General features: G+C 39.1%; 1 protein-coding gene across 3 annotated transcripts in view; it reads right to left on the bottom strand.

Annotated features, from left to right (window-relative positions):
• pdgfd (platelet derived growth factor D) overlaps nt 1-15,136 on the bottom strand; it is a 69,779-nt gene that overhangs the window by 9,833 nt on the left and 44,810 nt on the right. For 2 of the 3 annotated variants that reach the window (XM_011482781.3, XM_011482782.3), the window contains exons 4-5: nt 10,644-10,703; nt 8,125-8,341 (exon numbers count right to left, since the gene is read on the bottom strand). In XM_011482781.3, coding sequence (XP_011481083.1) covers nt 8,125-8,341; nt 10,644-10,703 — 277 coding nt within the window. The remainder of the gene's footprint in view (nt 1-8,124; nt 8,342-10,643; nt 10,704-15,136) is intronic. The other variant, XM_011482783.3, reaches the window with a different exon arrangement.

Below are 15,136 nucleotides of genomic sequence, written 5' to 3'. Positions count from 1 at the left end.
AGAGGGTCTTTAAAGGGTCTAAAGTCTATTTAAAACTTTGAAACTGAAAGAGAATACTACCATAGGTGTTGTTACCATTTCTATTTACCCTTTTATTCATTTTCTATCATGTTGGGCAATATTAAACCCACAACGCAAATGCCATTTCTATTAAACACCCTCATAAATAAGATTATGCATCAGTTTTGTTGAACATTCATGAAATAAGAGGGACAGAGAGCTGAAGAGATGACTCATTACCAGGGTGACCACAATAATAATTGACTGCAGGGACCCTGAGAAGAGTGGAGGAAGACAGGACAGATAAAGAAGCAGGGCCATTAAGTGATTGTAGATCAATGCATTGATCACTGTCTCACTTGTTGTCAACAGTTTGGAGTGGAATTGCCTCATTTGTGCATATAAGACCATCTGCAGAGGTTCAAAACTAATTTCAGGAGAGGGGAAATGGATTTGAACCTTTGACAAGACATAAAGGACAAAAGCTTTTGTCCAGAGGGAGGAAAAAAACTGCAGAGATTTAATCAAATCTGCCTGATCCGCCGTGGATATGCTGGAGTGGGAACATTTATTTTGACATTGTGGAATGCTTGTGAGGCTAAGACACAGTGGTGATGAGCTCTGTTCTCAAACAGAAAGTTATCAAAAAATATCATTGCTGTTAGAAATGACAGGAAAACTAGATTTTCTCTGATATAGAACAACCAAGGCTGGCACAGTTTGCTGGAAGCCACAACAAAACCTGAAGGAAGAACACTGAAGGTGAGGATCGATCAGAGCACAGCAGTCAGGCTCATCAACCTGGTAATTTCTAGTGATTCCAATCACTTGACAAGCACAGCTGCTTAAAAGCTATTTTAAAGAGAAGGTAAATCAGTGAAGGTCTTTCTTTTAAATCACTTATACTATGGTCTGGGTGAATACTGGATTCTGATTGGTTGCAGAGTGTCCATTAAAAAGTGATAATGGTTTTTGGTCACATTTCCTGAATGTTCTATATTATTGTGCTGGCCTAAACGCCAGTTGGTAACTTGAACAAAAACGTGGAACATAGGTGGACAAATGTCATTCCACAGAATTAATCAAAGAAATATATTTTTTGTTGATCTTCACATAATGATCAGAGTTAATGGTGGATTCTTCACCCTATTATATAAACCACTTTCTTCCGCTGCAGTAGCGGTAGCTATTACCATGACAACACGCCATGCAGCATACTACACAGTCTGCTTCTAGTGAAAAACTATTTAAACATCAAAAATAACAAGATTAAAGTACTAATAATTACTTTAATATTTATTTCTTTTGCACGTGATCATGGCATGCGTGGAATAATGCCCTTCGAAATGTCCATTATCAGAAATTACTGGACACCTTGCATTGAACGGTTCGCACCTCAGCGTTGTCTAATAACATCTGAAAATGAACACCTCGTTGGAGATGATCCCTTACCTATTTTAGCTAGTTTTGATGACACAAAACTGCATTGAGACTGACTTTTAAAAATAACAGTTAGAAAGGTTATAGGCTGACTGCAGAGGTCATATGTAACTTTGTTCCATTTCACCATAAAATGTAAAGCACTCAGAAAGCATTGTAATGCTCATAGCTTGACACAAACCCAGTGTTTCACCCATTTCCTTGGCAGTGTTGGAGATAGTAGACAGAGTGCAATTTGCATATTAATAGATTTATGCATACTGAATGAAGTAAAAGGTGTACAGTTACGTATGAGGTCTTTTAAAGCAAGAAAAGGATTAGTTTCAGGAAAAAAAATTGAACCTGTCACTCTGAGGAACAGATGGTAGATTTTAGGAATTTAATCAATACTAGGAGAGGAGTGTGGGAGAAATGAAAAATAATGTGAGTGAAAAATAGTAAAATATTGGCAAAGATTTCAACACTATTGCACAAAGGAACATACACATCATAGGAAAATATTGCAAGGTTTGTGTCTCTTTGCTTTGCGTGTTCTTATTGTTTGCAGCTGCTTTGCTCTCTTTAAAGAGGAGAACATTTGATTACTTTCCTCTTCTTTGCCTCTGGGCTGGTCCCTTTGGGGGTCGCCACAGTGAATCATCTGCCTCCATCAAACTTTTTCATCTGCATCCTCCTCACTGATGCCAACTATCCTTATGTCCTCCTTCATTACCTCTTCTTTGGTCTTCCTCTAGACCTCTTTCCTGGTAGCTCCAACCTCAGCATCCTTTTACCAACATCATCACTGTTCCTCCTTTCAACGTGTCCAAACATCTCCGTCTGTTGCCCTGCATTTATCTCCATAACATCTACCATTAGCTGTTCTGCCGATGGATTCATTCCTGATCTTCTCCATCCTCCTCACTCCCAAAGAGAACCTCAGCATCTTCATCTCTATTACCTCCAGCTTTTCCTCTTGTCTCTGGATCTGTCTCTAAACCAACAACATGGCTGCTTTCACCACAGTCTTCTACACCTTTCCTTTCATTCTTCCTGATACCCTTTTGTCACACATCACACCTGAAACCTTCCTCAACCTGTTCCAAACCGATCTCTGTTCTTCTGGGCTGTTGAGCATAAGAACTTAATGTCCTCCACCTTCTTCATCTCTGCTCCATGTGACCTTAACGTTCCTCTCATTCACACAGATGCTATGTCTTTCTGCAGCTGACCTTCATTTCCCTCCTTCCCAGAGCAAACCTCCAACTCTCCTGCTGTTCCTCCACTGCTCCCCACTCTCACTATATATGTCAATGTCATCTGCAAACATCAAGGTCCACAGAGATTTCGGTCTAAATTAATTTGTCACTCTGTCCATCACCACAGGAAACAAGAAGGTGCTCAAGGCTGATCCTTGGTGTAGTCCCACATCTTGAACTTCCGTCCCACCTACAGAAGATCTCACCACTTTCTTAGGTCATAAATATACGTCCTGAACATTTCCAACATTCCTTTTCTTATTCTCTTACTCTCATCCAAACCACAGCTCCTCTCTCTGTATTCTTTCATAGACTTTCTCTAGATTTATAGACACAACACAGCTTCTTCCGACACTGTCTGTTCTTCTCAAGAAACATCTTCGAAACAATATTGCATCTGTGGTTGTCTTTCTTTGAATGATACCAAACTGTTACTCACTTCTGACCTCAGTCTAGCTTCCACTGCTCTTTCCCATAACTTCGTTAAAGTCATTGTGACTCATCAGCTTGAAACTGCTCCCAATCCCTATGCATTACTGCTTTTCCATCTGGTCTCTTGAACACACAGGAGATCCACCTTTCTTGTTTCCATCATGTCGGCCAACTCTAGCTTTCCTGTCAAAGTCCCTACATTTGAAGTTTCCACATTCCAAGATCCTAGTCCTTCTGTCTTTTCTTGTCTTGCTTTGCCTACAAACATGCCTTCCTCCTCTCCGTCTTCCATCAACAGTGGTCTAATTTCCAATAGAACCCTATAGGTCTACAGAAGCAGTGGCGGTAGTTGTTATCCTGGGCCGTGACCGGTCTGGTATGAAGGTTGTGTTTGTGATTCTCATGATTGATTGATTTTACAGGATGCCCTCCCTAAAACAACCTTCTGCTTCGGATTGTTTTATTTCCCTGTCTGAGTAAAATAGTGATGGGTGCAGACTACAGAGTGCAATGTGGCCATTGGTCTGCATAGTCTTATCATTGAGGCAGAAATTAGGTTTTGAGTCCATTCATAAAGGAAATTCTGCACCAAAGGAATGAACAACCAGAACTGCAGCCATTTCGACTTCAAATGCTGAACAGACACCCAAATATTGGCATCTGCTCTTTGCACTGTTCACAAATTGATTTTCTTCTGTGTGTTGTGGCTTTTGTTTTCCATTCAACAGCTATTTCATTGACTGTGTGACAGTACTCTGACCCTATCAATGTCCTGTGCACCCCCTGCAGCCTGAAAGGAAATTAAAGGCTATTTTGTTTATGACAGTCATCCCAGCCAGTACAAGGTGAAGTTAAGTCACAAAAGAAGGTTCTTTTGAAGTATAGCAGTATATTTCACAAAGAAATCTAATATACCATACAGTTCAAGATCTATATGTGCTCTGAATGACATGTAAGATGCAAAAAATTAAGTCCAAATAGAGAATTTAGGTTTTTCAAGATATCTGGAACACTGGAGCTTTTCTCAAACACCTAAAAGGTTCCAACATAGCTGACTCCACAGGAAGAAAAAAGCGTCTCCTAATTACACCAACAACATCATAGTCTGTCATAAACCCATGAGAAATACAATAAATTCACTCTAATCTTGAAGTAGAATGGAAAAATAGCATAGAAAGCCTTTATTCTCTTAAAAGTGGACACTTAAGATGGACAAGTAAATAGTATAAAAATAGATTAAAATGTAAAATAATCAGGTGAATCTTTGTGAAAAGTTAAAGTTCAACGCCTGACATAAGGCAGCTGGTTGAAAAGAGCAAAACCAGGATGACTCAAAGTATCAAAGTAAGACATCAAGATGTTGATATTTTTTGAAAATGGTTGCAGATCCCCAATAGATTCACGTGCGTTGTTACAACTCTCAATTGATATTTATTTAAATACTTGCACAAATGTCTACTCATCCATTTTCAGAATCCTGTCTCCCTTTTAGGGTCACAGAACACAACACCCTAAACCGATGGCCAGTCTGTCGTAGGGCCTCACCATCACACACTCACCATTAGAGGCAATTCAGAGAAACCAATTAACCTATGCAGAATGTCTTGGAGAAAACTCACACATACATGGGAAGAACTTGCAAACTCCACACAGAAAGGTCCCGACTGGGATTTAAACCAGTGCTGTGAGGCGAGAGTGCTAACCACTGTGACACCATGCAACCCACCTACACAATTGTGCACTGTTTAATTATTATAAATCTCTGAAAATTGTTGCATGTTGCAATGCAGTGCAAATTGTACTAGATTCTAAAGATGAAGCTGGTACTATCTGTTTATGAGACTTTGATGGATGCACGTGGATCTGCCATTCAGTCCTTAACCTGTACCCCGGCCATGCCATGAATTTACACACATTTCCTTTAATAAAAAAAACCAAAAGTGGCAGCAAACATCTGTCATCGGCTTTATCACTTTTATTTTGTGAGGAGAAAAGGGACTCTTCTTACAGAAGACTTCATCTTTGATGTTGGGATTTCAGAAATTTTAGGCGTTTTTGTTTTGTTTTTTTACTTTCCTAGCCTGATGTTGAAGAGCTGGTCATAGCTGGTCATAGTGTGTTTTATGTACGTGAGTGACATTGAGGACACAGGTCCTCCGTCGGTGTTTACGTTGCATGCACGGGCATGCGCGTGCTGCTGCGAGAGATTTCTAGAGGAGTACAGTAAGTGTAATCTCTGGGAAGCAGTGAAGTGGAACCCTGTCAGGGTGTTTGAAAATGACATGGGGGGGAAATGACACAAACTCAGACAGCAACATGAAAAAAAAAAGTTTAGTGCTGGTGCACATGTGAGTGGAAATAACTGAATTTCTTTCTGCCAGAATGTGCAGGACAAATGAGCTTGTGGGGTTATTTGTGCAGAAATTGTTGTAATTATTTCAACTCGTATAAATATATGAGGCAGGATGTGTGAACATAGCAAAGCTTCATTTATCTCAGCATCTTTCATGTCATCCTTCAGGGGAGATGGGTGGCTTGTGTCTTAATGAAAACAAAGCTAAGATGCTGACTGAAGCACATTTCTGAAACACTACACAGGTTGAATTTCCAATTAGACAGCGCCACATTGACGTATTAAAGACTTCCAGTGCCTACACAGCTCCAAACACAGCTCCACACAAACACTATTACATAGAAACAGATTTGCTGCTCAGTGAAAATATTAAGGGACAAGACATCAGTTAGAAAAGAAGAAACAGTGCAGAAGACAAGCATAAAGGTATAGACTGAAGAGAAAGGGGTGAAAGCACTAATGTAGGGTTTTATAAACAACCAAAAATATTTTCATATCACCTCATAAAATATGTACTTCTTGTGATCTTTAATGACTAAATACACTGAGAAATCTTAAAGTCTTAGTCACACCCAGCGTACGGGGCTTTACCCGTATGGGTGTTTTAAGTTTTTGGGTATCTGCGTCTGTGGGGGGTCATAGAAAGGAGCGGCTGTCTTTTAAAGGGAGCACAGCTGTGTCTTACAGTTCCCTCGAGCCTCATTCGGCCACCTTAAGGGCATCATGAAAGCGGAACGTAACAACCTGTGTGTGGTAAATGTATCATGAAGTATTTGTAAGAATAACGCAAGTTTCACACACTAATGACGTACGGGTGATGCTGATGTGTGCCCTTATGCCACATTCTAGTCATTAGTAAGGTGCATGTACTGCCCCCTTACTGACTGTCCACATGACACATAAGTGTCCTCATTTTTAACAGTCAGGGATGAGCCGTGACACCTCAAAGTGCTTTGAGCATCTGGAAAGGCGCAGATAAATCTAAATCTAATCCATTGAATTGCGCCATGACATCTGAAAATGTGCTGCTGTCAGACTGTTGTGTCAGTCCTAAAACTCAGACCGTCGGCAGGACTGCTAATCCAATCTGTACATTGATTTAACATTGGAACTGGATGCCCCTGATGCTCAAATTGCGTTCGGTGTGAATGCAGTGTGCGGTTTATCAAGTGTGTTGGTGCTGACTTCAAATGTCTGTCATGTTTGGCTTCAAATTTTCCATCGTATGAACAGATCCTGGATCAAACATTGTGGCTTTTTTTGTTGCAATTGTAATTTCAACACCTATTCCACCTCTTTAAATTTGTCCAAAAACATCATATTTAGATTCTCTAAGCAGCAAGAAATGAAGCTCTGCTTTTGCAGATCCTGGCCCTGTCAGTGCCTAACTTTCAGCTGAGGTCAATCTGAGTAAAAAGCAGTACAAAGTACCTTCGCACGACTGAGTCATAGAGCTCGACCTCTGCAGTACTCTGCCACTGCTTTTGAAGTACACAGCAAACAGTGGGTGTTGTGTTGTGCGGTTCTGCGGTAAGCACAAGGCTTTGCCCTCTATTAACAGGCTACTGACGGCAGCAGACTTGGATAAAAAATTGTAAACGTGGCAAATCTTTTGAAACTAAGAACAAAAGTGTTTACAAAAAAACATCTGGCTTTATTAACTCCACAAACGTAGAATGCAATACTGAAACTTTAAAATCAACAAGCACGGAATGGAATTGAAAAAAATTCCATGCAAAAAGTTCGGATTATAGAAAATGTCTGATTTTTTTAATTCATACTTCTATACTAATTGGTTGTAATTTTGAAATTATAAGCAGAAGATTGATTTTTTTTTTTATAAATGCATCTTATATAATGACATAAAAAAATGCTGTTGTTGAAAATTATGAGCTTTGAGTTTTGTTACAATAAAATCACGGAAAATGTCAAGCTAGCAAGAAATGTCTGGAATCTAAGAACTTATAGATTCCTGTGCCTAACACACATTTTGGGCATGCAGTATGTTGGTCAAATACACTTCTATAAAAAAAGAACCCTCATGGATATGTGCAATTAAATTACTGCAAAAAGGTCCCATTATTTATTGCAGACAAAAAGCACGCTTGTAATGGATTGGCATGCTGTCCACTGTGTATTCTGCCTTTCCCCTTGTGACAGCTAAAATAGACATGTCAGAGCCCCGCTGACCCTGAGGGCGATGTGTGCACACAAAACAGATGGATATTTTATCGGAATGGATGAACCATTGTTAGAAATAGATTTATGTCCATGTGCTCGACACGTGTTCATCATTTTTGCATCAGAATGAAAAAGAAGTCCAACAAGCCCAAAACAGTAGAATTTAAAATCTCAAATTTGTGTATAGTGATGTGTTTACCATCCATCCATCCATCCATCCATCCATCCATCCATCCATCCATCCATTTACATATTAGCTATTTGACTGCATGTTAAGCCTCAATGAGTTTCTTCACTCAGGTGTTTGATTAATATTGAAGTGAGATGCAAGAGTATTTTAATGTTTCTTTGGACATTCCCTTCAAGAGTATAATTCACTTTCAAACATTTTGCTCATTAACACAAGAATTCTTCGTAGAAGAACCTTTCCTCAGCCATGTCCCAAAAAAAAAAGGATTTTCCGAGTGTTTATTCTCTTACCTTTGTCGTGTCTGCCAGCCAGATAATAGGATCTGGATCTATAGTGAACATATGTCTGTGTGTAGATGCTGTCCAGGTCTTCTCTCCACGTACTTGGACTCAATGATTTCAGAAGCTGTTCCACAGTGTCAAAGGAAGCTATGGTCCTGTCTAAATCCTCCAGGGATAAAGGAACCACTGTCTGTGGAGTTGGCACCTCTTTAACACCCACGTCGTGCTTAGAAGTAGAAGAAAGATGAAATAAAAGAAAAAATATTCTTATTCCATTCACATTCAAACCACAATTAAAGGACATGTTTTTGACAGGTGCATGTTTTAGATCAGTTAACAGAAATGTGGTACAAAAATAGAATCCAGTTGAATTGATTTTGGTGAATCTCGCAAATTATACTCATATGAAGTTCCTATAAAAACAAAAGCATAGCACTGGTCAATATAAAACATGGGAGCATTTAAATATTTTGTCCAGTAAGATTGAATGTAAGTAGCAGGCATGAATCAAATAAGTAGGAAGCACCGTCCCAGTATAATTAAACGATAACTGCATGATCCTGATTATAAAACTAAACGAACGCAAACATTTCTATTTCATGACATCAAACGTTTAGTTTTTTTTCCTTCAAGTGGCCACTATTTCTCCCTTGTCTTTCTTCGACTGCTCCTTTCAATATTCTAGCACAAAATATGAACTTTTTTGAATATAGCACTGACTTTTTCCACATCCAAAACTTTGAGTTTTTCTTTTCACCTTTTACTTTGCAGACATAGAAAGTGAGTCATTCTCTCACTCCTCTGGATTTATCCAAACCATCTCAAACTTTCCAGCTTTGTTTGCAAAACCTCCAACCACAGTTGTTCCATGAAATGCTGATTTCTAAGCATGGCCTCTATGTTGCATCAACATCTTTTGCTCTACTAGCAGCTGTCGTATGTGTCCATATCTATAAATACAGTGCATTTGTGCTGGTTGTTATTGTAAAGTCTGATTGCCTTGGGTATGAAAGACTGTAAGCTGATAGACAACAGCCTGCTGCCGAAGAAGCTCCTCTGTGATGTGATGGTGGTTTGCATAGAGTGACTGACATCATTAGAAATGTTAAGTAGTTTTCTCAAAATTCTTCGCCATAACAGAGTAAATTTTGCAAAACATAGGGATGTTTCAAGTCCCATCCACCAGCATCTCATTACATCTCTAATGCCATGATGCAACATCAGCTTTAGATATTTGTAGTTTCAACGATTTTGTACTTAAGACTCAAGTGTTTTTTGTTTTTTTTTATGCATCAGGATGAAACTCTTTTTCGTTTTTTCTGTTTGGAAAATGTGTTTATTTCTCCAAAATGACATTTAATGTCTTAATAAACAGTTAACCAACATATCCAGACACGGTGGCATGTGCACATCTCCTTTGGTACACCATTCACATCAGCCGTCTTTCCACTCGTCTACACTTCAGAGCTTTCTTCATTTTATTCTCAATAATCTTTTCCTTTGTTTTTCTTCACAGTGTTGATCTCTTCAACTCAATAGCTTCCCAAAAAATTCCTCCCATCTTTTCATAACTTTCTCCTTAACTGTCTGACCTCTTAGACACCTTCATCTCCCCTTATTGTTTAGCTATTGATAGATCTGACTTTGCCTCTTCTTTTATCTTCTTATACTTCTGCTGACTTTCTTCCGTTTGTCTCAGGTCTTCATGGAAAACCCATCAGACCATACACCAACATTTATCAATGTGTCACCACTCTTGAAGCAGTTGTAGTCAAAGACTTCCTGGTCTTTTCTTTGTTTCTTTTCCTTCATTCTTGACCATATAAAATCTTACAAACAACCATCTGATTTGGTCTCACAAACCCTCCATGTGCTTCTACCTCTGCTCCCGGAGGAAGATCCTTATTGGAGCTCCAACAGCTTGCTTCTTTAAGGTTCTCTTCCATAACATATAACCTGTCCATCACTTTTGCATCAATTCTATTTCCTTTACCAATACACCGTCTGCTTTAACCCTTGTGCTATCTTAGATGACCCCACCCTTACATTGACGTGCTCTCCCTACTATGACAATGGTGGATAAAGGTGGAAAGATTTCATGTAATCCATGGACACCAGTGAAGATCACAAATCATTGAAGAAAAATGGTTGAGAGGACTCTCTAGTAGGTCTAGATGACCTAACTCCCAATGTTGAAGTGCCTAGGATAGCACAAGGGTTACTCCTACCCTTGGGAATAATGAGGTTCAATTTATCCGACTCATTCCAAAATTTCTCAGAATTCCTGTCACTTTATGGCTTCAAACTCTTTTGACATTCAGTTTTCCTGGACCTATTATATTCTTCTCAATCTAAATCTAAATCTTCGTCAGAAATGTTTTTTTCCATCCATCAGCCATCTACCTTTGCCTGTTAGAATGACAGCATTCATTTATTGACCACAAAAAACATTTAGTACGTTTACTATTTTGATAAACATTTACTAATTTATGACCGCACAAAAGTATGTGAGTTAACAAATGACTTACCGACATTGGCGAAGTAACAGCCTCCAAATTGTTCTTGGATGTGAGCAGAGAGCGGTCAATCTGCAGAAATGAAAACGGTAGAGTTCAGGACACAGCAAAGGGTGAACAAATGACAGGACAGCCAAAGATGCACAATGGCCCATTGCCCCTGTGCTATACAACAAGTCATGGTTTCATAAGAAGACAAAACTGTCCCAAAACCCAAAACATACAAGAAATTTTTCACAACTATAATGTAATAGAGAACCATTAGAAATGACACAGTTTGGGTTTATGATGAACTCAATTCATGTCACCAGCTTATCCAACATCAAGTTCTTCAGCATTCAAGATCATAGTCATAAGAGCAATGTGGAGTGTAACATGTTTAGCCCTCTGAAGTATAAATAATGATGCATTTGATATACAACATAGCATTTTTTCATACATGTAGGACAAAGGAAGTAATAAAAAAGCAAAACTTTGGTGCATTTTCAATAAGTAAGATCTACCTCACTATTACCAAATTTGGACTCCTACTCCTGCACTCTTCATTCTGAACCATTGAGTGTAAATGAGAACTGGACTGAATGAGTTCAACAACATTCATAGAAAACGGCTTCCTATCAGCTCCAACCAAATGAAGTCAGTTCAGTCACCATTTTTCTCGCAATTTGAACGTTGTCAAGGTAGAATCAGAAATTGTCAGTGAGCAGTGATTGATCCTGATTGGCTGTAGACTTTGTCAATCAATCTTTTCTGTGTCCCCTGTAAACCATGCATTCAGTTTGCCAAATCTACACAAATCTTCAATCGTGATGAGATCTTTAACATTCAATAATTCTGGACTTATAAAGGTTTGAACTTTTGAGTTTAAACAAGAGAGAAAAGTGTGAAAAGGTTCATGTCTGTCAGAGAAAAGTGTAGAAAGTGTGTTGTGAGGAGTTTTGCAGTCTTAAATCATCTGTGATCCAATTTTGCAGATTTTGCCTTTTGCAGGTTATTTTCAGAAGGTACCCCTGCGATAAACAAAAAAAACCCTGTTTTGCAAAGTTTTATTGCCAGCCAATTATGAGCAGCCAAGATTGTAGAATTATTCTCCTACTAAAGTCACAGTTTAAAGTACGACAGTCAAATAGGATTAAAACTTGATAGTTGGACATTATGAAACATACACCTGTAAAGGTATAATCTCAAAACCATTTTAAGAAAACTGTTGCTTTTGCCCATAGTTACAGGGTCCAGGAAATGGGGTGGAATATTACTTTGTGTTCAGTAAGTGTGGGTGTCTGCATGTTATTGCAAAGAACACCATCAAGGTCTTTCCAGTGAAGCTGCATCTGAATCCACACCTTCTCCTGACAAAAAGACAGAAAATGGAAACAGATTTTATGACATGCTGCGGTCAACCACAGATTCTTTGCTGCTTCATCTTTGTCTCTTTTTTTATGCTCACATGCTCACAGGGCTACTCTGTTCAATCACACACAAAGTCTTCCAAGATATTATATTTTGTCTCTTTGAAGGCTTTTAAATTAAATCCCTGGTCAGGGTGCAGCAGTAAATCTGTTTCAACCGCTCTTCTGAAAGACAGTGCCCTTGTTTTCCCTTCCTTTATGCGCTTGTACGAGTGGAAATGTAACAGCGCTACATCAAAGCCAGGGAGTGAGCAAAGGTTTCGCTTCAACAGATTCTCTCGTGGCCTTTAGATGAATGTGTGAACAGTTGAAACATCTGCAAATGAGGTCACAGGGTCTGATGTTATTCTATGAGGACTAACAATGGCTCAGAATGTCGATTTAAGAGTTCTGTTGAAATCATTGTGTTTATTAAAGTTGTAAAAGTCCTAAAGTCAATAGGTATCAAAGACACAGAATAAGATTTTTTTGCTTGACATGTTTTTCATGCAGCTACTATGAAATATTTCTATCAGCCGAACATTCAAAACACCCTCCAAACTTTCGTCCCTGGGGTTTATCTGCATCTTTTCTCCTCTGATTTCACATTTCGCTTTACCGTGAACACTTCTTAGCGCAGAAAAACCTGTTATCTACGGAGATGCTCAGATGATTCTGCAGTTGTTGGTTGTATCAGCAGCAAACAGGAAGCTGATTAGAGATATCTGGTGGAAGTCCTTTTTGGGACTCACAGGAACAAACAAATCATCTCAAATGTGAACAAGATGCAAGAAATAACTGTGGTTTGAGGAGACAACAAGGAGGATTTCATTCAAAGGTGAACTACAAACACCTCGGATTTTATCCTAATGAAAGTTAGGGTTAAAGAAATCCAACTCTGAAAGGCGTTTCACAAAAACTACAGAACAAATGGAGCTTGAGTAAATTCTAGCAGTACGACCTTTGAAGGTAGAAAGTCTAGTTCTTGTATGAAGTCCCCAGCTTTCAGAGTCATCGACGGGTTTAATAAATGGAAAGGTGGCAACCCCAAAGAGCAGGAAGACTCTCTGGGAAAAGTTATGAAAAGAACTAGAGATGATACAAAACACATGATTTAAACTCAAGAGTGACTTACAGCCTAAAAAAAAAAGATACTATTTTATTGTTGCCAAAAAAGTCCACCAAAAACCAATTTCAACACAGCAGCAACTTGTTTATCGTGAGTGTTTCATTGGAAAAATATCCCGCAGTAAAGTTGTGAAGTAGTCTTTTTTTTTTTTTTTTTTTTTTCGCAATTATTATCAAGATTTCAAGGCTGTGAATCTCTCAACAACCAACTTTATACAGTTTTCTCAGACAGACATGAACTTTTCACACTTTTCTCTCTTGTTTAAACTCTCAAAATTCAAACCTTCTTAGAAAAACAAGTCAGGTTTACAGAATGAAAACAAAGAATGAAAATGTATGTAGATTTGGCAAACTGAATGCTATTCTTAGGTAGCCATTCTCTGATAGCTACTTCCAGCAGAATAACATTCCATGTCGTAAAGCTGGAATTATTTCAGACTGGTTTCTTGAAAATGACAATTAGTTCACTGGTCTCTCATGGCTGCACGGAGGCGCTCTTGCCTCACAGCAAGAAGGCCCCTGGTTCAAGTCCCTGCTGGGGGACCTATAAACAGAACAACAGTGTGGAGTGTGGAGTTTGCATGTTCACCCCAAGTTTTCTCCGGGGACTCCAGCTTCCTCCCACCGTCCAAAAACATGCTTCATAGGTTAATTGGTGACTCAAAATTGTCCATTGGTGTGTGTGATATGTGTGACCCTACGGCAGACTGGCGAATTGTCCAGGGGTGTCCCCTGCCTTTGCCCATAAGTGGCCAGGATAGGCTCTGGCAGCCCCGTCACCCCGAAAGGGACAAACGGATGAAAATGACTCTAATGACCTCCACAGTCACCAGATCTCACCCCAACAGAGCACATTTGGGGTGTGGTGGAACAGGAGATTGGCATCATGGATGTGCAGCCAACAAATCTGCAGCAACTGTGTGATGCTATATTGTTAATATGGACAAAACTCTCTGAGAAATGCTTCCAATACCTTGTTGAATCTATGTCACCAAGAGTTAAGGCAGTTATGAAGGCAAAAGCGGGTCCAATGCGGTAATGGCATGGTGAGTGTATAATTAAAACCCCGAACAGATAGAGTGTCAAAAAATTTAAATAAAAATACTAGAACGTATGAAAATGTGAAAATGTGAAGATTCTGTCAACTGACTTGAATTAACTTCTGTTTAGTCAGTTCTAGGCGTTCTGCCAATTTATTTTGAAAGAACCTTTGATAAAACGAGTCAATAAGGTGGACTCCTTTTAAAGTGGATGATTTAGGAAGGATATTTCAGGAAAAGTGAAAGTTTTGCTTCAAGCAAAACCGACACATTCACTACTGGGAGTGAATTGTTCCTCACAGTGTAGATCTGGAGGAGGAACCATCAGGGAGCCTCCCTTTTCATGTGTACAGCTGGATAGAGGAGCACTGAAGGATTAAGAGGCTGATATACAGTAAACGTGAGAGAGTCACGAGTTTCTCCCTGTTGGCTTTTACAGCATGAACAGTTATCTCTGTTACAGGCGGAGGACTTTTAAGACATGAGGCCAGTCAGACTGGATACATCCATTTATAATAATAATAAACTTAATTTATACAGCACCTTTCAAGATAAAATCACAAAGTGCTACACAATAAAACACAGACTAAAACACAATTGGGAAATATAAACAAAATTAGGAAAAGGCTATTTTAAAAAGATACATTTTAAGTTGCTTTTTAATAGAAAGCACTGAGTCTGAGGCTGAGAAGAAGGGAGTTCCAGATGGATGGAGCCACTGCTGCAAAGGCTCTGTCACCTTTAGTTTTAAGACACACAAGGTCTTTTATGTAGACCAGGGCTTGGTTGTGAAGAGCTCTATATGTTGAAAACTAGGATTTTAAAATGCACTTGGAAGCGGATGGGGAGCCAGGATTAGTAACGGGGTGACGTTTAAATACTTGAAAGATTTGGGTAAAAGTCTTGCAGCAACGTCCTGGACAACCCGGAGCCGGTCAAGAGATTTTTT

Source organism: Oryzias latipes, chromosome 13 (assembly GCF_002234675.1).
Source record: "Oryzias latipes chromosome 13, ASM223467v1".
Classification (NCBI taxonomy): Eukaryota; Metazoa; Chordata; class Actinopteri; order Beloniformes; family Adrianichthyidae; genus Oryzias; species Oryzias latipes.
The sequence above is the reverse complement of the archived record's forward strand: the minus strand, read 5'-3'. Positions and strand labels throughout refer to the sequence as shown.